Source organism: Orcinus orca, chromosome 2 (genome assembly GCF_937001465.1).
Source record: "Orcinus orca chromosome 2, mOrcOrc1.1, whole genome shotgun sequence".
Lineage (NCBI taxonomy): Eukaryota > Metazoa > Chordata > Mammalia > Artiodactyla > Delphinidae > Orcinus > Orcinus orca.
In genome coordinates this window covers 106494462-106517153 of record NC_064560.1, presented here as the reverse complement: position 1 = coordinate 106517153, position 22692 = coordinate 106494462, and the positions used below count along the sequence as shown (strand labels likewise).

The window sequence follows — 22692 nt, the reverse complement described above, 5'->3', positions numbered from 1 at the left end:
AGCAGTTACTGTGAAGGCCAGCATGTAGTAGAGGCATAATCAAGGGATGTTCAGAAGAGGGACCAGAACATTCTCTAGTCTTCTAAAACTATGTGTTCAACTAAAGAGTTCAGTCTAGAATTTTTTTTAAATCACAAAAATGGGAATAACAGTTATATGTTTTGACTCTTTATAACAGATCACAGAAAGCCAGGCACACACACTGGAAGATGAAGTTGCAGAGGTTTTACAAAAACTGATCTCTAAGGAAGCCAACAGTTATGAAGAGGAACTCAATAAGCCAATGAACAGGACTGAGAGTCAGGCTGGAAAAATACCAGAGAAAGTGGTATGTATATGCAAATGTATATGCATCTATTATGTATGTGTATATGCATGTGCATGGATGTGTGTGTATACTTGTATTTGTATATAATTAATACAATCTGTGTATAATTAGTACTTCAGTTTGTGCCAAATAAGAATTGGGGTATGTGACATTTTTAGCCCACTTAAAATATATACATTAATGAAATACCAATGAGTTAAAAGATATAAATGAACTCCACTTTGAAAATAGTATAAAGATGCATGTTATATTACATAGTAAAGATTATGCCTTATACCCCAGAGTAAAATAACACATAATATTATGTGAAACGGTTATTTCACATAACAATTCATATAATCACAGTGCACTGGATCCAAGTATTTCACAACAGAAGTTGGTATCCAACTTCTGTTCACAGTGGATGTCATCATCTGCTCCCAAAACCCCAAAAAAGAAACTTGGGCTGATTTGATCCTTTTCCACACCAGCTTTTATATTCCTCAGAGCTAGTTGCCTCATGCTGCCTCTCTGTCTACCCTGTGTCCTCCCACCTGCTCCTTCCTCTTTCCATTGGCTCAGAGGTCTGTCTGTCATCCTTTACTTAGACTTGCCATTCACTTGTCCTTGTCCTTGCTGGACTCCTTGCCTCTTCGTCTTTTCTTTGGCCTCAGCCAAACTACTAAAATCATTCTCTCCTCCTTGAATTCCTTTTTAAATTTCTAGATGGAGCTAACTATAGGAGGATATAAGAGGATATCAAACTCCTCACCTCTCCTTTCATTTTCTCCACCAGATCTCCCATACCCCATGCATGGCTCTCCAACATCCTATCCCAAATACAAGGAAAAAGGGTATATAGACCTATGGTCCTATTTTAGGGAAGGCTAGAAAACAGAAATTGGTATGGATTGTTTTTGTTTTGTTTTTTACTGCTAGCCAAAAATTCTCCTTTGTTCTCCCTACTTCCAATCCCCACCATCTGCCATTTTTAAAAACAGCTTTTCAAGATCCACCCACCCTAAAAAAAAACTATCTAGATTTATCACAGAACTCATGGCTTTTACTCAAACTTACCAATCTGAACCAAAACTGACATAGCAATTTTCATGATCCTTCACTCCCATTATATACTCCTTACTTCCCATCTCTAAAATGTCCATATACTTGACCTGCTCACTCATATTATCTAAATGCATAAATGCAAACAAAATATTCTTTCAGTAAATGTTTATTGAGGTACCACCTATGTACCAAACACTGGGGATAAAATGCTCATTTAAAAAGATACAATCCCTGCTCTCATTATGCTTAAGGTCTAAGGGAAGAGGTAGATGGTCTTCAAATAGTCACGTATTTTATTTTATTTTATTTTTTTAATAAATTTATTTATTTATTTTTGGCTGTGTTGGGTCTTCGTTGCTGCGCGCAGGTTTTCTCTAGTTGTAGCGAGTGGAGGCTCCTCTTCATTGCGGTGCGCGGGCTTCTCATTGCGGTGGCGTCTCTTGTTGCAGAGCATGGGCTCTAGGTGCACGGGCTTCAGTAGTTGTGGTACGTGGGCTCAGTAGTTGTGGCTCGCAGGCTCTAGAGCTCAGGCTCAGTAGTTGTAGCACACGGGCTTAGTTGCTCTGCGGCATGTGGGATCTTCCCGGACCAGGGCTCAAACTCGTATCCCCTGCATTGGCAGGCAGATTCTTAACTACTGCGCCACCAGGGAAGCCCAGTCATGTATTTTAATTGTGACTGCATTAAGTACTCTGAGAAAAGAAACATGGTTCTACTAGACCTCATAAAAAAGGAACCTGTCTTGGACTTAGGCTTGGGGAAGGCTTCCCAGAGGAGGTGACTTGAGCCAAAAACTGAAGGCTGAATAGGAGTTAACTTGTGAATATGATAGGCAATATGTAGAGAAGGATGTGTGGAGTACCCAAGTAACTGAAACAAGGACAGTGTGGCTGCCACACAGAGAGAGCAATGAGAGATGAGACTGGGGAGGTGGACCCAGGCCAGATCAGCAGGGTCTTATCAGCCATGTACAGATTCTGATCTTTATCATAAGAGCAATGGGAAAACACTGAAGGATTTTAAGCAAAGGAGTTACATGATCATATTTTTAAAAAGATAACTGGCTACAACGTGGAAAATGCAGGGTTGGGAATAGATTGGATGGTGGGTGGTGTACCAGTTAAAAAGTAAGAAGTGAAGGTAGCTTGGACTAGAGTGGGGTAGTGGAGAAAGTGAGAAATGTACAAATTTGGGATAAATTTAGACAGTATGGCCAATAAGGCTACTGATGGATCGAATGCAGGGAAATGAAGAGGCAAGAAAGGCTCTTACATTTCTGTCTAGTTCACTCAGTGGAGAATGGATCATTAAGATAGGGAACACTGGACACACATCAGGTTTGGGAAAAAGAGTCTTGTGTACCCTCCCAGCCAGCGTTTAAAATGTCACCCAGGAATCACTAAGGTATGATTGCTCTGCTAGCATTAGACATTGTGACAGGCTTTCCTGTATCTTGGCACCATCCCTCTTGGTAGATTCTATAAACTCAAAGCTCCCCTCCTTGGTGAAAGGCAGTTTTATGAAGAAACACTCATGAGAACTAGTGGAGGGAAACTTGGCCAGGGCAGGAACCTGTCTATTCTCCCCTGAGCAGGAGCCAGGGTCTTCAGGTAAAGCACCTGTCTCTAAATCCCAATGATCTTCCCATGTAACTAGATGCCCACACGCCTGCAAAAGAGTTTGATCCTGCAGGAGCTTACAAAGGAAGAGATATTCTTGCACTTCAATTCAAGCGCGTCACAGAGGAAAGAATCATCCTGGATTGTCATCAGTTCTAACAAAAATGTTTATTTTGTATTGATTTTTCCCCCACTGTAGACTCCAATGGCAGCAATTCAGGATGGTTTTACTAATGGAGAAAATGATGAAACAGTGTCTAACACCTTAACCTTGACAAATGGCTTGGAAAGCAGAACTAAAACCTACAGTGAAGACAACTTTGAGGAACTCCAGTATTTCCCAAACTTCTATGCACTACTGAAAAGTATTGATTCAGGTAAACATTGTTTTCTGACCATGTGGAACAGAAACAGTAATTCCAGGAAATGTGTGGGTGGGGTTTTTTCCTTCCTGTTTTCAATTTCTAAATTCAACCATCAATGACGTATATTATGGCCTCAGGGAAAATAGTTCACATTGATTTTTTTCAAAAGAAGTGTACTAGCCATGGAAATATTTAGGAAAGGGTAATCAGGAAAGGTGGAATTTCTGGATAATTTAATCTTCATGTTAACAGAGGGTTCATTTATTTGTTCAATAAACAGGTATTGAACACATGCTGTGTTCCTGGGATTGTAGTGAACCTTGTACCGATATAGGGATGAATCAGAGTGTTCCTGGCCTGACCCAGTTCAGCCTCAACTTTTATTGCAAGTCTCTTTTCAAAAAGGCTTTATTTTCCTCTCTTAGTAAGAACAGTGTATGGAACATAATTTATTATTTTTAAATGATTCAGAATTTTGCTTTTTAGATATTTTCAACTTGTCTTCAAATGAATTGAACTAAACATTGGACTAATGAAGGTCAGGAGCCCAAAACACGCTTGGGAAATGTTCTGCTTTTTTTTAAAAAAAAAGTCCTTAATGTGTTGCTCTCTTTTCTTTTTTATGTGCACCAAAATAAGTTGACTGAAGATTTCAGTTCATGTTTATTTTTGGTTAATCTGCAAGGAGGATAATAATGTGCCAATTTTCTGTTGTTATTGTCCATATAGCTGCCCTGCACTGCCTTATAGCTTTTATTCTTCCTGTTTAAAGATTCATCGCCAGTTTGAACATTTGTAATAAAGACTTCTGTAATTGTAACATCTTTCCCCAAGAAGTGACCTTAGAGTAGACTTCATTTCTGGGGAACATCCTTTTGTCCTTCAATCCCAGACATTGGCCAGATGGCACCAGCCCCCCTGCTGGTGTCTGCAGGGCTTGTACATCTTGAGGGTCTATTCTTGCCCCACTGGTTGGCAGATACCCAGCTCAGAACCTCTGTCATCCTGGTGAGTCACTTCTTGTCAGTGAAGTGTATCAGCATAATACCAAATATTTATATGGATGTGACCTTGAGCAAATAATGTGATTGCTGAAGTTATTATTTACCTGCCCTTTTCCAGGATTTCTCTCCCGCACCTCTTCTCCCACCTTCCTCTCTCCCAACTTTGTGACTTTTGTGGTATTTTTAAGATTCCACTGTATGGAATATTCTTTATTTTGTGTGTTTTTATCTTTCAGTTTCCTTGACCCCATTCCTTATTGCCTTTGTTTTTATAGACTTTTAATTTAAATACTTACACTGAGGTCTTTGATAGTACCCATCTTTTTTACCCAGGGTCTGAACCAATTGAGAAAACCAAAGTATCTTTGCTACTGATACAGACCGGGTTGTAGAATGTAGCTTGGTGTGAGAGCCAGCAGTGGGCTTGTCTACTCCCTACCGCCAGTCTAGCTCTTGGAACAGCCAATCCTGGAAGAGTTTGAGTCTGCACAGCAGGCACATTTTTCAGTTCCCTGCCTTCCACTGTTCCAGGGGAACGGAAAGAAGAAAGATTCCAAATCCCCATCCTTCAAGAAAAGGAGACTAATGGCTGTTGGCTACCAACCTCATCTGTGAGGAGGATGAAAAAATGGGGGGAAAGGCTAGAAGTATGTAGAGAAAATCCTTCCTGGCAGCTGAAAGAATAGGGAAACAGTTCTCTAGCAACTTAGTTTTTCTTTCCTTCAAAAATGGAAATAGCTTTTTTTTTCTGATTTTAGAATTAATATAGCCACTGAACTATTATGGAGTCATTGGCCATCTTGTTCTATCAGGATACAGAACAGTATGTCAAATATGAAGTTTCCAAGAAACTGTTAGTAGTGGTTGCTTATAGGAAGTAGGAGTTGTGGGGAGGGAGAGGAAGAGAATATTGCTTTCACTGTTTACTTCTGTACCACTGGAATATTTTCACTATATGCGTTTATTCCTTCAAATGAAATAAATGTTAGAAAGCAATATATACTACTGTTAAAAAGTCAACATTGCATTTAAAAAATAAAGAAACATGTGTGTCCCTATTTCAAATATTAAGCTTGATTAATGAAAACAGGTCATTCCTTCCCTCCAAAACATACAACCAGAGTAGAGAAAGGTTGTTGGGTTACCAGTCTTCTAACTTTCCTTTTGAGTTTATATTATCTCAGGTTGCAAACTGTCTCTATCATCTACTCTATCAATAAAATATTTTAGATTAAGGTAAACCGTTTTGGAGAAGTTATAATTACCCATTTCTGAAAAAGTTCAGTATACCTGTACATTGTTCTGTATTACCAATCAAGTCTTGGGCTTTTCAGAAATTAAATATATTTTAGCTATAAATGGTTTAGCTATATATGTAGGGAGAACTATTTCAATAAGATGCTGTATTTCATAAATGAACATTGAAAGATGAAGCTATACTCCACTAGTCTTTAAAAAATTATTTTGTCCTTTTATATAGAAAAAGAGGCAAAAGAGAAAGAAACCTTGATTACTATCATGAAAACGTTGATTGACTTTGTGAAGATGATGGTAAAATATGGCACCATATCTCCAGAAGAAGGTGTTTCCTACCTTGGTGAGAGTCCTACCTCTTTTGTTTTCACAGTGGTTAGTTTTCATTGTCCAAAATGAATGAGGGATTTGGCAACAATTATTTTACTAATTTGATAATTTATGCCAAAGTAGCCTGAATCATCTGGGTAATCAGAATTGCCCAGCTTGACAACGCATACAAAGAAAATTAACTAGACGTTTTCAGCTCTTTATATTTACAGATCCAGTTCAAATACAGACATTTCACCTTTGTTATATTTTGTCTTATTAACATTTTCTAATAATCTCGCCAGGGATAATATTATTAAAATTTGACTTTTTTTTTTCCCAATTGTGTTTGCATGGTTTGGGACAAAAAGAGTCTTGATTTTAACCAGTGCGGCCTGTGTGTGGTGAGGAGGAAGGAGCACTGGACTAGGCATCAGAAGTTCTGCTTCCTGGTCCCAGCTCTGCCTCAGACCAGGTCTGTCATGCTGGGGAAGGCACTCACCTTTCTGGACCTCAGTTTCTGTATCTGTGAAATAAAGGACTCTGTTACCTCTAACCGGGGCTGGTAAACTACTGGCCATGGGCCAGTCTGTCCCATCACCTATCTTTGTATAGCACACAAGCTAAAAACAGCTTTTCCATTTTTAAATGGTTGAAAAAAAATAAAAATAATAGTGTTTTGTGACATGAGAAAACTACATAAAATTCAAATTTCTGCATCCATAATCAAGTTTTATTGGAACACAGCTGTGCTTCTTTGTTTTAGTGTTGTCCGTGGCTACTTACATGCTACCATGACAACGCTGAGTAGCTGCATATGGCCCTCAAAGCCAAAAATACTTACTAACTGGCCCTTTACAGAAAAAGTTTGTCAACCTTTGATTCCTTGAACTTTACAGATAAGCTTAAACAATCTGTGATTCTGCATGCAAGTTGTTAAAAGAAGAAAAGCCTTTTGTTTCCCTGCTTGGTTTAGTTAATCACCAAATACCATTCCTCTCAGAAGTCCTTTGGGCAAGATGAACTCATGGCCCCTTACTCTGATCACTGATGCGGGAGGGAGAATTAAATGGAAGAGAAAATCTCATAGGATAGAGTAATCCAGAGTTGTTCTGTATAAATGCCATTTTTTCCTACATGAAAACTAGTTTTACTGGTTTTTTTCTGATTATAAAAGAACATATTGATTTAAAAAAATCAGTCAATGCAAAAAGATATTAAAAAGACAGTGAAAAAATCACTCATAATATATATATTATGTATATAATACATAATAATGTATGCACACATACACATACATACCTATGTCATTTTTTTTCTTTTATCTTATTTAACAAAAAATGGGCTCTAGTTACACACCGTGCTTTGTGGCCTACTTTACCCACTTAATAGATCTAAAACATTGTTTCAAATCAATCATTGTTTCATATCAATACCCTGTGACTCATATTTCACACTTAAGTCATTTATTCTATGGAAATAAATTAGAGATGCCGCAAAGGCTTGTGTGCAAACCAGGTATTTCCACTATTATTTATAGCTGTGCTGTCCAGTGTGATAGTCACATGTTGCTATTTACATTAACAGTAATTAAAATTAAGCAAAATAAAAAATCTGTTTTCTCAGTTGCTCTAGGCATATTTCAAGTGCTCACTTGCCACAGGTAGCTTGTGGCTACCATATTGAACAGCACAGAAATGAGTATTTCCATCGTTGCAGAAAGTTCTATTGGACAGCACTGGCTTATAGAAACAAAACAATAGAAATAAACTTGCTACCCCACAAGAGGAGACTATATAAATTATTAATTCTTATTTAGACTAAATTTTATTTTTTAATGTTTGCATTTTTAATAATTGTATGTTTATAAATTGTGTTTTAAATATTGTTTACAAACAATGTTATAAACTACTTTTAATAATCATAGTGTTTATAAACAATAAATAAATAAATATTGTTTATAAAGACTAATGATGGGGGAAATGTCCATGATATATTATTGAATGCTTAAAGCCATTTAGAATATGACCTTAATTTTGGTGTTAAAAAATGGATATGCATAAAGAAAGAAAGTTGGGAAAAAAAAAAGTTAGAAAGAAATATACCAAAACATTATCTGGGCATAGTAAGTGTTATTTTTTCCTTACAATTTTCTGTTCATTTTCGTATATAACTTTTACAATCAGAAAATGAGTTGTATGTAGAGAATTTTTCTGTACAAGCATGTTGGCTTTTGACTGTCGCTGCCATGAAGGTACACCCTCAGACCCTGAAGGGCTCAGGGGCAGCATGGGTAGAAGAGAGAGGATTAACTAATCTCCTCTCCTCCATCTCAGCATGTGACAAACAATGATCAGTGATCTACCCTTCTGTTCTGGTCCCAACAATGTATGGTGACTACGACGTTTGCCAGCTGTGGTCGCTATCTCAAAGAAGAAAGCAGAATGTGTCACATAATAGGATATACTGATTTTCTTCTCAAAAAGGGGTGGGGTAGGGTAGAAGGAAGAATTTTCTTGGGGAGAAATAATACAAAGTAATAATGGACTCTTTATAGACAAATTGCAAAGAACTGCTTGTTTGCAAATAGCCCTGTCCTATTAGTAAGATGGATATGTGACTGGTTAAATAACTGAATACCACGGTTGTGGATTCTAATTCATTGACTGCCTTGAGGTGGTCACAGTCTAGATTCCTATCTGGTAACACCTACAAGATGTTACTCCAAAGAGCAGAATTAGGACAAAGACAAGAATACAGATTTCAGCTTAATATGAATAGAGAAATTCTCGCCCTTAAGACATCTAACATGAAGGAGGTGTTAGCTAACCGTGGTAATCATTTTGCAGAATATAAGTGTATCAAATCAGTATGTTGTACTATACCTTAAACTTACACAATGTTCTATCTTAGTGAAAAAAATATTTTTTAAGACTAACAATAGAACTGGCTGCCTCGTGAATTAGTGAGAGCCCTGAATGACAGAAATCCAACTGTTTGGCTTAAGCGACAAAGGAATTTATTTCCTTATGTAACTGAAAAGTCCAGGGGTGGGGGTAGTCTGGCTTCAGGTTTGTGAAGCCCACCACAGTGTGAGGAATCTATCGCTCCCCATCTCACTGACTTTTTGTATGTTGATTGATTCCAGATAAACTGCTCCATTCTGGAAACAAGATGGCTGGTACAGCTCCAATCTCACATCCGCACAGTAGAGCAATCCTAATGGAAAGAGAGCCTCTTTCTCTTAGCATTGAATCTCACTGGCCTGGCTTGAGTCATGTGCTCCTCCTTGAACCAATCACCATAGCCTGAGGGCTGGAGCAGCCAGGCCTGGGTTATTCAGCCACCAGTGGAGCAAATTTGCTGAGAGTGGGAGAGGTCTGGGTTCTCCAAAGGAAGATCAAGGTGTAGTTACCAGAAGGCGTTGAGTAGGCCCAAACCACAGTTGTCCATTATAGGCCTCAATCACAGTGGTCACAGAAATGTGGAAGGGACTTCTGCAGTTAACTGAGTAGGAAGCTGAACTTAAGAATCTCAAATTGTATGCCTTTCCATCTTGAGAGTCAATGAAATATAATCCATATCAAAGCCCCTTACTAGCAGTGCTAATATTGTGGAATTGCTGTTTGGCTATTTCTGGTGAGATTTAAACATTTTTAGGAAAACTTTGAAATGGTCTTTTAGGACATAAAATTTTATTTCTTCCCTTCCCCCCTCCAGAAAACTTGGATGAAACAATTGCTCTTCAGACCAAGAACAAACTAGAAAAAAATGTTACTGACAATAAGAGCAAGCTTTTCCCAGGTATGATTTATTTTAGTATTTTTCCCCCGACTTTTAGCAAAATAACCCTTTTGAGTGGTAAACCATGAACTTCAATAAACATTGATAAAGAATTACAGATTTCAAAAAGTTTGAAAACCTGAAATCCAACCATGGGATTAAGTAGCGATAACCTTGGCCAGTCAGCACAGAAATTTAATCCCAAGAAGCACTGAAAAGAAATGAGGACTTTACTGAAGCGGTGGCTGGTGGGCAAAGGTGAGAGCTATATCCCAAGTTGAGCAATCCTTCCTAAAATTCTCCTTTAGGTATCTTTTTCTCTCCCCAGATCACCACTGTCCCTTACCCTCCGTCCCCTCCTGCTGCTCCCTCCCATACTCTCCCCTCCCAGCTCTTCTTTCTCCTCTGGGACAGTCTGTGCCCCCATGTGGTATGATTTATGCCCTTCTCTTGGTTTCCTCACTTCTGCATCTCTACTCATCACCCTGCTTAGCATGGCGAACACCACGGAGCAGAGCCGTACAAAGGAGAATTTCAGGGATGAGGAAGGCGCAGAAAGAGAAAAGATCACCAACTCTTTTTTTTTTGGTACGCGGGCCTCTCACTGCTGTGGCCTCTCCCGTTGCGGAGCACAGGCTCCGGACGCGCAGGCTCAGCGGCCATGGCTCACAGGCCCAGCCGCTCCACGGCATGTGGGATCTTCACGGACCGGGGCACGAACCCGTGTCCCCTGCATCGGCAGGCGGACTCTCAACCACTGCGTCACCAGGGAAGCCCAAGATCACAAACTCCTATACTTTAATTTTGTGTCCCTATCACAGAAATTATGTACCTATATTTGATAGAATATACAGCCCTTTAAAATGATGTTTTCAAGCAGTTTTTAATAACATGGAAACATTCTTCCATAATGATGCTAATGACAAAAGCAAGGAACAAAATTGTGCCACAAGTATGAAAAAAATGCATCAAAAAAGTATATATATATACTACAACACTAGTAGTGGATGTTTAAGGAGACAATAACTGATTTTTCTTTTTTCCTATTTTTCTGTAGTAATAAACCTTTTACTGAAAAAAGAAAAAAGCTTATCATTAGACTGCTTGACATTCCCTATTTTACTGACTACAGGGATGCATTACCATTGTTTTCAAGGGGTTACCTACTTCAAGTTTTATGATTCTTTAATTCAATATAGGATTTCTAGAAGGAAGTATAGTTATTTTTAAGTGAGAAGTGAGCAAGCGTTATTATTGACAGCAAGGGTTCAATACTCTTCTTTGCATTAGGGTGACCAGGGATAAGGGAGTATGAAGAAAGAGGCAGGAGAGAAGTCCAGCCATAGCCCCAAACCCTTAGGTGCTACTCTGAGTAACAGACTGTTCTTCAAAAACAACATCAAGGAGAGATGGGGCAACTACAGAGTTATTTTCATTTGGAATCAAGACTCAAATTTACTTTGGAAACTGACCTATCCCACTTGAATGCCAACACTGATTAAAATAAGGAGAATAATCTACACTCTAATATCACAGTGTCGCAGAACAGAAAAAACGCAACCAGAATCCAGAAAGCTGGGGGTGGGGGGTGTTGGCCCAGCTCTTCTGCTAACTCAACGGGTGGCCTTGGGCACATCTCTCCCCGCTTTGGGCCTCAGTTTCCTCTTCTGTGAAATGGTGGGGAGGGAGGAGTCACACTAGATAATCACTAAGATCTCTTTCAGCTCAAAAAATGATCTGACCTCAAACTACACCTTTTTAATAAAATTTATTTCTACACTAGGAATTAATTAATAGATAGGAAATAGGGTTATAATAGTGCACAATCTGATTACAGTGCCATCAGAGAAGAGTCATGAAGAAACAGACAGTACCAAGGAAGAAGCTGCTAAGATGGAAAAGGAATACGGAACCTTGAAGGATTCCACAAAAGATGAGGACTCCAACCCAAGAGGAAAGACAGATGAGCCAAAAGGTATGGAATTGACAGCTCTACGTTGACAATGAAATTGGGGAAGCAAAAACTTTCACTTGAAGGGTCATCCACAAGTCAAGCCCCACCAAATTGGAGAAATTAACATCATCTGTATACAGAAGATTCAGCACGTGGTACCTTTATTTGAATAGCAATTTTTTTTAATGGTCTTGAGTCTTCTGGAATGGCAAACTGGTTTCATCTTTTGATGGACTTTACCGTCCAATGGGCTTTTGCACTTTGGGAGGAACACTCATGACCATTTGTGCATTGTTCAATGTCCAATTTATGATCTTATGAATTTATTAAGCAATATTCATTTAAACGTAATTGACACTCCTCTTAATAGTCACATACTACTTATTTAACAAAGTCATCAAAATTTATGGATTTAACAAAGCAAATTTTCTTAATCATTTATATTGATTGCAATCTGACACTTTCAAAGACTTGATTAAAAATCATAAATCAAATATATTACATTTCCTTAAATAACCTAAATACCTTAAAAAAGCAAACACTAAACTAGCCCAGTAATTATAAAACTTGTTTTTATCCTTATTCTTACACATTCCTGGGGTCAAATTTTTACTCAGCTCTAGTAAGTCTATATGATATAAATTCACATCTTCCAAGGTTTGAGAAACTTAACTATACCCAAAGAAAAAGACCCTATGAAGTTGCAAGTTCAAAGTCATTAACCCTCTGATTTCAGGTCAGGATGCGGGATCTGGTTGCACAGTCCAATGTTTCAAGCCCCTTTAATTACAAAGCGTGCTGTTTACATCATAGAAAATTTATGTCTGTATCTCAGATAGATATTCTTTTTCTGAAACTCAGTGTCTTTACCAGAAGCTGTGAACAGATGGCTTAAACCTACTTTATTTTTTGTCATGATATATTGAACTCTTTGGTGTAACTGGAACCCTATTTATATCTTTTTCTGTATCTCATTAGTAGGGTCATCTTGAGGTTTCCTTCCCTGGAAGCTGAGGGAATGGGTCACTGCTCTCTTGGGAGAGGGGGTAGCAAGTGTGACATTGAGCTAATTTATCATCTGGAAATACACCACTGGGCTCCCTTTTCATTGTTTATTACATATAATCATTAGTGGCAATGAACTGAGGGACTTCCCGTATTCCTTGCTGTAATATGATAGGAGACCACAAAAGCTGATCACGTTTATGGTATAGCTCTTAATTTTGAAGAGACTGCTTGGCCCTCATACAAGTTCCCAATCTCTCTTGCTCATACAGATAGAAACAGGTTCACATTCATACTTGATAATAGACCCATGCTTAACAGTGTCTATGTATTAAGTAGAAAAGAAAGTAGCTAGCTATGTATTTAATACCTTGTAACGTAATAACAGCAATAAAAGTACAAACTATTTCTCTCTTATATTACTACTCTCTTTGTTAACACTTTATATTAAATTTCTCCATTTATGTAAGTTGTTCCAGTTAATGATGATAATGACAACGATGATGATTTTTCTGTTTAAATTGGTGTAGCTTGGGCAGTAACCCTGCCTCCAAGTTTCTCCTTTGTCCTTTTTGCCCTGTACCCAGTGGTTTTTAAAGCATCTATGGTCTCTGGCAACAACAGACTATTTTTTTTTAATTGAACTATAGAAAAATGTTGTATTAGTTTTAGGTATACAGAAATATATATATATATTTTTTTCAGATCCTTTTCCATTATAAATTATTACAAGATATTGAATATAGTTCCCTGTGCTATACAGTAGGTCCATGTTGTTTATTTATATATAGCAGTGTGTATCTGTTAATCCCAAACTCCTAAACAGGCTATTCTAGACCTACTCTGAATTTTCCTGTCCCCGCCCCCCCCCCAAAAAAACCTTGAAATCAATTCTCCTTCAAAGAGTTCTGGTTCCTTTATGTAGAAAATATAGAAAATCCAACCTGAGTTACATGGGTTCAGATGAGTGGTGATGTTGGCCAAAGGTAATGTTTGTATTCCAGTTATTGGGACTTTTTGACACAGGGCCGAAAAAGAAATTTTTTCTTAATATATCAAGTTCATGTCGATTTTTCCTATCTCATGAAGTTTTAGATTATTACACCCCTCTTCTCTCTAGGATGGATTTCATAGACCACCACAATTTTCTCCTATATTGACATTACTGACATATGAACTCTAATTGTTTGGTGGTAGCCTATGTTGGGAAAGGTTATGAGGTTGCATCTGGACTCAGGAGGAAAGAATGTTGCGATGATTAATTAATAATGTTTGTCATGGGCATGGAAACGGGGAATTGGTGATATATGTGTCACTTTTGCTGGCCAGTCATGCTGCCTTGATGTTTCCAGTCAACCCTAGGCCCACTTTGGATGAGTGGTAAACTTTTTTTTAATAACTTTTTAAAATTATAGTAAAATATACATAACATAAAATTTACCATTGTAGCATTTTTAAGTGTACAGTTCAGTGGCATTAAGTACATTCATATCATTGTGCTACCGTCACCACCATCCATTTCCAGAACTCTTTTCATCTTGCAAAATTGAAACTCTAAACTCATTAAATAGTAACTCCCCATTCCCCCTCTGTCTTCAGCCCCTGGCAACCACCATTCTACTTTTTGTCTCTAGGAGTTTGACTACTCTAAGTACTTCAGATAAGTGGAATCATGCAGCATTTGGTCTTTTGCTACCAGCTTATTTCACTTAACATAACGTCCTCAAGCTTCATCTGTGCTGTAACGAGCGTCAGAATTTCCTTCCTTTTTCAGGCTAATAGCCCATTGAATGTATATACCACATTTTGTTTATCCATCTGTTTGCCTATGGACACTTGTGTTGCTTCCACATCTTGGCTATTGTAAATAATGCTGCTCTGAACAAACATCTCAAGACTAAAAAATATTCAATTTGGGCAGGGGGAATATTCCTAGAAGTGGAATTTCTAGATCATACGATAATTCTATTTTTAATTTTTTGAGAAACCAGTGTTTTCCATAGTGCTTTCACCCTTTTACATTCCCACCAACAGTGTGCAGAAGTTCCAGTTTCTCCATATCCTCACCAACACTTTTATTTTCTGGTGTTTTTTTGTTTTGTTTTGTTTTTATGGTGGCCATCCTAATGGATGTGAGGTGGAGGATGAGTGGTAAACTTTTGAAAGACAGCTAAGCAGGAAAAGAGTGGTCCTGTGGCCTGAGATAGAGAGCTAGGAATTGGGCAGCACAAAGGACTACAGCTCAGTGTGCCTGGATCATCTCCTCTGGGAGCAACCCACATGTGATGACCATCCTTCCCTAGAACAGAGCAAGCCATATCTATCTAGGTCAGCTGACTTGCTGAGGCAGTATGCTCATTGCTTAGGACAACACCTTATATCGCCGTGCAAATATCCCTAGGAATGGGTGCTTCCCGGTCTCTTACTTGTTTTAGGAAAGCATTATGTAAAAAAGGAATACGAAGGAGTTGATTCTTGGTAGCCCACTACTTCCTGTTTAGGGTGTGAGTGTGTGGAGACTAATGATGAGGTTAGATTTCTCATTAGGATTTCCATCAGGTAATAATGGGGAGAGAGAAGAGTAAAACTCCATCCAGTTAGTGTTAATCTTTTTTTTTTCCGGTATGCGGGCCTCTCACTGTTGCGGAGCACAGGCTCCGGACGCGCAGGCTCAGCAGCCATGGCTCACGGGCCCAACCGCTCCACGGCATGTGGGATCTTCCCGGACCGGGGCACGAACCCGCGTCCCCTGCATCGGCAGGCGGACTCCCAACCACTGCGTCACCAGGGAAGCCCAGTGTTAATCTTTGTAATGGCTCTCCTGAAACATTAGGAAAGGGTAGGGATTTGGGGCTAAAATTAGTCCCCCCCCATTATTTAGAGACTTAATTTACTCATGCTACCCCGATCCTATTTACTCTGGGATAAGAAAAACTGATTCTAGTATGGTTTAGAAAACACCAAACTGAGCTTAAGCCAAGGGCCAACATTTCTTGGAAAAGATGTAATTAATGCCCAAAAGGACATATTATGACATATATCTTTGTATTCACAGTTGCTTTATTTGCACTTTTCTCAAAGGCTATTTTGCTTCTTTGTTATAAAACCCAGGGAGAAAACACCTGTTGTCTCTAGGCAGAAAAATAAAAAGAATCTATGTGGGTGAAGGCAGGGTTGGCTGGGTTTCTTGAGACATTTATTCAGGAATAAATAAACATTTATTCCAATGGCATGTCTGGCACTGTGCTCAGAAAGCTACAGAAGGAATTTAAGGACCAATGCCTGCCTTTGAGGACTCAGGCAAGCTCTGAAATGACCTAAGAATAGGCCTTAAGTCATATGTAGGCAAATACAACACAAGCCACATATGTCTCTCCCTTACTGATGAGTCAGCAGCATGTAGAACAGGCTCCCTTCAGAGAGGAAGCTGGAGGATGTTACAGAGCAGAGCAAGAGATGAGGTAATAGCTAAAACCACTTAAGGAAATAATTAGAAGCAGGACACATTGGCAGGAATATCTGTAGGGAGTCTGTTTTGGTCTTGTGATGTGAAGTGATGGCCCCATCCAACAAAAGCAAATATTGATTAACCATGCCAAGCATATGCTGAGGCCTGGGAGGAATAACAACAACAGGAATAACAACAACAGACTACATTTATGTCACTCCTCAACTTACAAAGCAAGTTTACATGCATCTCACTTCAGGCTAAATGTAAAAATTCCAATTTAATTACCAGTGATGAAAAATGACACGTTCACCTTTGAAAATATTTTAGACTATTTAAACCCTTGCTTTCTACAGGGACTCACACTAAGAATAATATTTTAAGATATCGATTTCTAGTTGGTACAGTTATTTGAATGATTTGATAATTATTCCTAAATATAGAGATATGCCAATGAAGTCAAATTTACTCCAATTTCAACCATATCTATAATGGTGCTTAATTTTTCAAATAAATTGCTCTCTGGAGACCGAAGAACTTTAAAGTTTTATTCCATGAGCTAAGTGGGGCTCTTTTTGCCAGTTTGATGTTTACACATTCACTTCTGCTCTATGAGTCACTGAAAATCTTTTAAAACACTCATCCAAGGGGTGAAATAAGCATTACAATACCCATAAACTCATTCCAATGCTATCATTTGTCAAGTTTATGGCTAGATAATGGAATTAAGATGAAAAGGTCATCTCTAAGATAACTTTCCCCTAAATATCCTATCATCCCCCTATCTTTTTTTTTTAATCTTTTAAAATAGTTATTTATTTATTTTTGACTGTGTTGGGTCTTTGTTGCTGCATGCGGGCTTTCTCTAGTTGCAGCAAGCAGGGGCTACTCTTCATTGCAATGTGTGGCTTCTCATAGCAGTGGCTTCTCTTGTGGAGCACGGGCTCCAGGCACGCAGCCTCACTAGTTGTGGCTCGCGGACTCTAGAGCACAGGCTCAGTAGTTGTGGCGCACAGACTTAGTTGCTCTTCGGCATGTGGGATCTTCCGAGACCAGGGCTTAAACCCGTGTCCCCTGCACTGACAGGTGGATTCTTAACCACTGCGCCAACAGGGAAGTCCCCCCGTATCTTCTTTACAGAAGCCAGAAAAGAGAAAGCAGCTTAATTAATAAATTGATAATAAGCTGACTAACTCACGGGGATGCTTTTATTTTTAAAGCAACACAGCAGGGGAAAATTCGTGTCTTTATTCAAGCCCCAAGGCATTCTGTTGGAAATGTCCAAAAATAGTGAGGCTGTCTTCTTCCCTATGAGTCAGCAAGTGTGCCAGGAGCTAAGGCAGGCCAGAGACCTACCACCAACACAAGATTTTCCAGGACAGCAAAGGAGAATTTCTCCCCATACACAGAAACCACGGATCTTCTTTTCAGAATTCACTCTTTAATTTACAAATAAGTAAACCAAGCCTTAGAAGATGAACAGTCTCGCCCAAGAGCTCATAGGCAAAGAGTGGCAGAGCTGGGGCTTGAACTTCTGTCCCTTGACTCCCACCAGTGGTCATCCCAGCATCCCATGCTGCATCTTGCAGGCATGTCAAATGGCATCACTTTGCACAAGTTCTTTTTCTTTTGGGCAGTGCCATTCAGCTTGTGGGATCGTTATTATTATTTTGGGGTGGGGGGCTGCGTTGGGTTTTTGTTGCTGCGCGTGGGCTTTCTCCAGTTGTGTGAGTGGGAGCTACTCATTGTTGCAGTGCACAAGCTTCTCATTGCTGTGGCTTCTCTTGTTGCAGAGCATGGGCTCTAGGCTCGCGGGCTCACTAGTTGTGGCTCGTGGGCTCTAGAGTGTAGGCTCAGTAGTTGTGGCGCACAGGTTTAGTTGCTCTGTGGCATGTGGGATCTTCCCGGACCAGGGCTCGAACCCGTGTCCCCTGCATTAGCAAGTGTATTCTTAACCACTGTGCCACCAGGGAAGCCCAGCTTGTGAGATCTTATTTCCCTGACCAGGGATTGAACCCGGGCCCTCAGCAATGAAAGCGCCAAGTCCTAACCACTGGGCCACCAGGGAATTCCCACAAAAATTCTTTAATTGAATGGCTCTGGGGCCCACCTTGACATCCATGATACCAGTATCAGTTGCTTTGTTCAAACCTATAATCATATAATCTTTACTATATGGAATTTTAAGCATTATATCAAACAATTTTCATAAGCACTCTTTTCAAACATTTAATATCTTCAGTATATCCAATATTCAGTAGGTTAAAGCTATTGATTTCTACAGAGTTGTTTGTTTCGTCTTGGTTTGGTTTGGTTTTTTTGAGGGGATGTTTGCAGATCAGGGGAGCATATCAGGATCAGGACAAATTCATGTATAATAAAGGATATTTCTCTTGCAGGGCTGAGAACCAGAACAGCCAGAAAAACAGGGCTGCATCTTGACTCTGGCCCTCTTCCCATCTGCTTCAGCATAAGTTTTAAGGCTTGTGCCATATTACCTCAGCCATGAGCTATTTTTTTCCAAAGGAAGCTGAAATTAATTTGAAAAAAATAGGCCAGTTTTCCAAAGTGGACTCTCATGGGCTTTTAATGCACACTGTGTAAATAAAAGATTTGCTTTACAGCTCCCGAGAAGAGAAAATGTAAACAGGAACCAGCTGCTTGTCTCTAAGAGCAGATGAACACCTGCTTTTATTCCCGTTGTTTCCAGGGCCCCAGCAAATGTGCGGAGGTCCCAATACTGGTGGCAGTGGTTCCCAGATTTTGCCCCACATTCGAATCATCTCAGGATTGCTTTAAAAAAATCCTGATACTTAGTCCCTCCTCCAGATATTCTGATCTATTTGGTATGAGGAGTTACCCAGGCATCAGGATTTTTAAAAGCTCCCCCAAGTGATTCCAATGTGCAGCCAAGTTTGAGAACCACTGCCTGTTGGACAGTTTGGTAATGACAACAACAGTCACTAAATCTCTAGTCGAAAGGGTGAATTTTACCCAGTTCCACTCATTAGAGGTTCCAGATTCATTCTGGTTCAAGATCAGGCTCTGACCCTTACTCAGCTGTCTGCTTGGGCACATCACGTAGCCTCTCTGAGCCTGAGTTTCCTCATGAGTAAAATGGCAACAATAATGCTTATTTCATAGAGCTCTGTGAAGATTAAGTGACACATGGATATAGTATGTTTAGCACTTTGGTAGGTGTTTTATTTATTTGTTTATTTATTTATTTATTTATTTTTGCCTGCATTGGGTCTTCGTTGCTGCACACAGGCTTTCTCTAGTAGCGGCTAGCAGTGGCTACTCTTCGTTGCGGTGCACAGGCTTCCCATTGTGGTGGCTTCTTGCTGTGGAGCATGGGCTCTGGGTGCTTGGGCTTCAGTAGTTGTGGCATGTGGGCTCAGCAGCTGTGGCTCACGGGCTTACCTGCTCTGTGGCACGTGGGATTTTCCTGGACCAGGGCTCGAACCCGTGTCCCCTGCATTGGCAGGCGGATTCTGCCAATGCAGAATCCGCCTGCCAATGCGCCACCAGGGAAGCCCTCATAGGTGTTTTAAATTGTTTCTGATGTAATTATCATTTAAATTCAGAATCCATTGAATTTCAAGTCTTGTAAATAAACAATTCATTTTTTGAGGAAGGAGGGAAGGAAGGGAGGGAGGGAAGGAGGGAGGGTGGAAGGAAGGAAGGAAGGAAGGAAGACTTATACCATTTCTTTTTAAAAATTGTAGTTTCCCTAGTTTGGATGCCATGCTCACCAAACAATCTTCTGATTATGATTAGCTTCTATATAAGAAGCCTTCATCCATTTACTCACTCAACAAATATTTACTGAGTGCCTATTTTGTATTAGGCTTTATTCTAGGCGTGGGAGTACATCAGCAAACAAGAAATATTTCTAAGGGAGGAAGACAAATAATAAGGTTAATAAGTAAACTATGTGATACGGTAGAGAGTGATACATACTATGGATAAAAATAAAGCAGAAAATGGGAATGAGGGTGATGGGGGCGGGGGGATTCTATATTTTAAGTTAGAGAAACAGCCCTAATCATGTATGTTATGATCCACAAGATAGTAGTCTTTTAATGGATTACAGTCTAGCTTTCTTTAAGCTGCAGTAAACTAAGTCTTTTTTGTGGGATGATAATGTTAATATGGTGAATGAAATTATTTTTCATGCATTTCATACTTTTAAAAATTCAACACCATTTTTATAGGTAATTGGTCACTGAGCAAAAGGCAACCTGACAAGATGACGCTGAGTCCCCTACTTCCAATTGTCTTAGGTTGGGTTCCCTGCAAAGCAGACTGAGAGGAGGATTTGAGGTGGCGTTTTTAATTGGCAGGTGACCCCAGGAAGCTCTACTGGGGGACAGGTCCATGAGACAGGGAAGGGAAAGAAGCCACTGTGGTGTGTTAATGAGCAGACTTCAGCTGTGGGTGTGGGGCTCAGTCCCGTGAGGACCTCTGGGGACCATGTGGACCGAGCCCGAGGAGTGAGGAAGCTGGGGTGTATATCTGCCAATCCTGTCCATCACTGGCTACGGGCTCCTCTGTTAGCATATCTAGAATACGGGAAGCATGAGGGTGGGGAATCAACAGTGTCTGCTACACTATGGCCAAAACCTCATATTTATATTTTACTCTCCTAATTCAGAATTTTTAATATAGTGTCTAAACAGAGTCTAAGCTGGGATATTCCTTTTCCCAAATAAGCTCTCCACAGGGTGTGGAGAAAAGGGAACCCTCCTACGTTGTTGGTGGGAGTGTAAATAGTGCAGCCACTATGGAGAACACTATGGAGATTCCTTAAAAAACTAAAAATAGGGCTTCCCTGGTGGCACAGTGGTTGAGAGTCCGCCTGCTGATGCAGGGGACGCGGATTCGTGCCCCGGTCCGGGAGAATCCCACATGCCGCGGAGCGGCTGGGCCCGTGAGCCATGACTGCTGAGCCTGCGCGTCCGGAGCCTGTGCTCTGCAACGGGAGAGGCCACAACAGTTGAGAGGCCCGCGTACCGGAAAAAAAAAAAAAAAAAAAACTAAAAATATAACTACCATACGACCACCAATCCCACTACTGGGCATACATCTGGAAAAAACCGTAATTCGAAAAGATACATGCACCCCAATGTTCACTGCAGCACTATTTTCAATAGCCAAGACATGGAAACAACCTAAATGTCCATCGACAGATAAATGGATAAAGAAGATGTGGTACATCACTCAGCCATAAAAAGGAACGAAACTGAGTTATTTGTAATGAGGTGGATGGAACTAGAGTCTGTCATACAGAGTGAAGTAAGTCAGAAAAAGAAAAACAAATACCGTGTGCTAACATACATATGTAATTTAAAAAACGGTACTGATGAACCTAGTGTCAGGGCAGGAATAATGACGCAGATGTAGAGAATGGACTTGAGGACACAGTGGGGGAAGGGGAAGCTGGGACAAAGTGATAGAGTAGCATTGACATATGTACACTACCAAGTGTAAAATAGCTAGCTAGTGGGAAGCAGCCGCATAGCACAGGGATATCAGCTTGATGCTTAGTGACGACTTAGAGGGGTGGGATAGGGAGGGTGGGAGGGAGGCTCAAGAGGGAGGGGATATGGGGATATATGTATGCATAAAGCTGATTCACTTTGTTGTAAAGCAGAAACTAACACAACACAACATATAAAGCAATTATACTCCAATAAAGGTGTTTAAAAAAAAAAGATATGGGGGCCTCCCTGGTGGCGCAGTGGTTCAGAATCTGCCTGCCAATGCAGGGGACACGGGTTCGAGCCCTGGCCTGGGAAGATCCCACATGCCGCGGAGCAACTAGCCCCGTAAGCCACAATTACTGAGCCTGCGCGTCTGGAGCCTGTGCTCCGCAACAAGAGAGGCCGCGATAGTGAGAGGCCCGCGCACCGCGATGAGGAGTGGCCTCCGCTTGCCGCAACTAGAGAAAGCCCTCGCACAGAAACAAAGACCCAACACAGCCATAAATAAATAAATTAATTAATTAATTAAATTAAAAGAAAAGATATGGTATGTAAACGGAATACTACTCAGCCATTAAAAAAATGAAAGAATGCCATTTGCTGCAACATGGATGGACCTAGAGATTATCATACTAAGTGGAGTAAGTCAGACAGAGAAAGACAAATATCACTTATATGTGAAATCTAAACTATGACACAAATGAACTTATCTATGAAACAGAAACAGACTTATAGACATAGAAAACAGACTTGTGGTTGCCGGTGGCAGGGGAGGGGATGGATCGGGAGTTTGGGATTAGCAGATGCAAACTATTATATATAGGATGGATAAACAACAAGGTCCTACTATACAGCTCAGGGAACTATATTGAATATCCTGTGATAAACCATAATGGAAAAGAATATGAAAAAGAATGTATATATATGTGTGTGTATATATAACTGAATCACTGCTGTACAGCACAAATTAACACAACATTGTAAATCAACTATACTTCAATAAAATAAATTTTAAAACTTAAAAAAAAATAAGGGGACTTCCCTGGTGGCGCAGGGGTTAAGAATCTGCCTGCCAATGCAGGGGACAGGGGTT

The 22692-nt window shown here is 39.9% G+C and overlaps 1 protein-coding gene across 1 annotated transcript in view; it reads left to right on the top strand.

Moving 5' to 3' along the window:
* The window catches only part of SCG3 (secretogranin III), a 38708-nt gene that overhangs the window by 7587 nt on the left and 8429 nt on the right, over positions 1 to 22692 (top strand). Inside the window, exons 6-10 of the mRNA XM_004281676.4 lie at positions 179 to 328; positions 3191 to 3368; positions 5841 to 5957; positions 9644 to 9727; positions 11544 to 11681. Coding sequence (XP_004281724.1) covers positions 179 to 328; positions 3191 to 3368; positions 5841 to 5957; positions 9644 to 9727; positions 11544 to 11681 — 667 coding nt within the window. The remainder of the gene's footprint in view (positions 1 to 178; positions 329 to 3190; positions 3369 to 5840; positions 5958 to 9643; positions 9728 to 11543; positions 11682 to 22692) is intronic.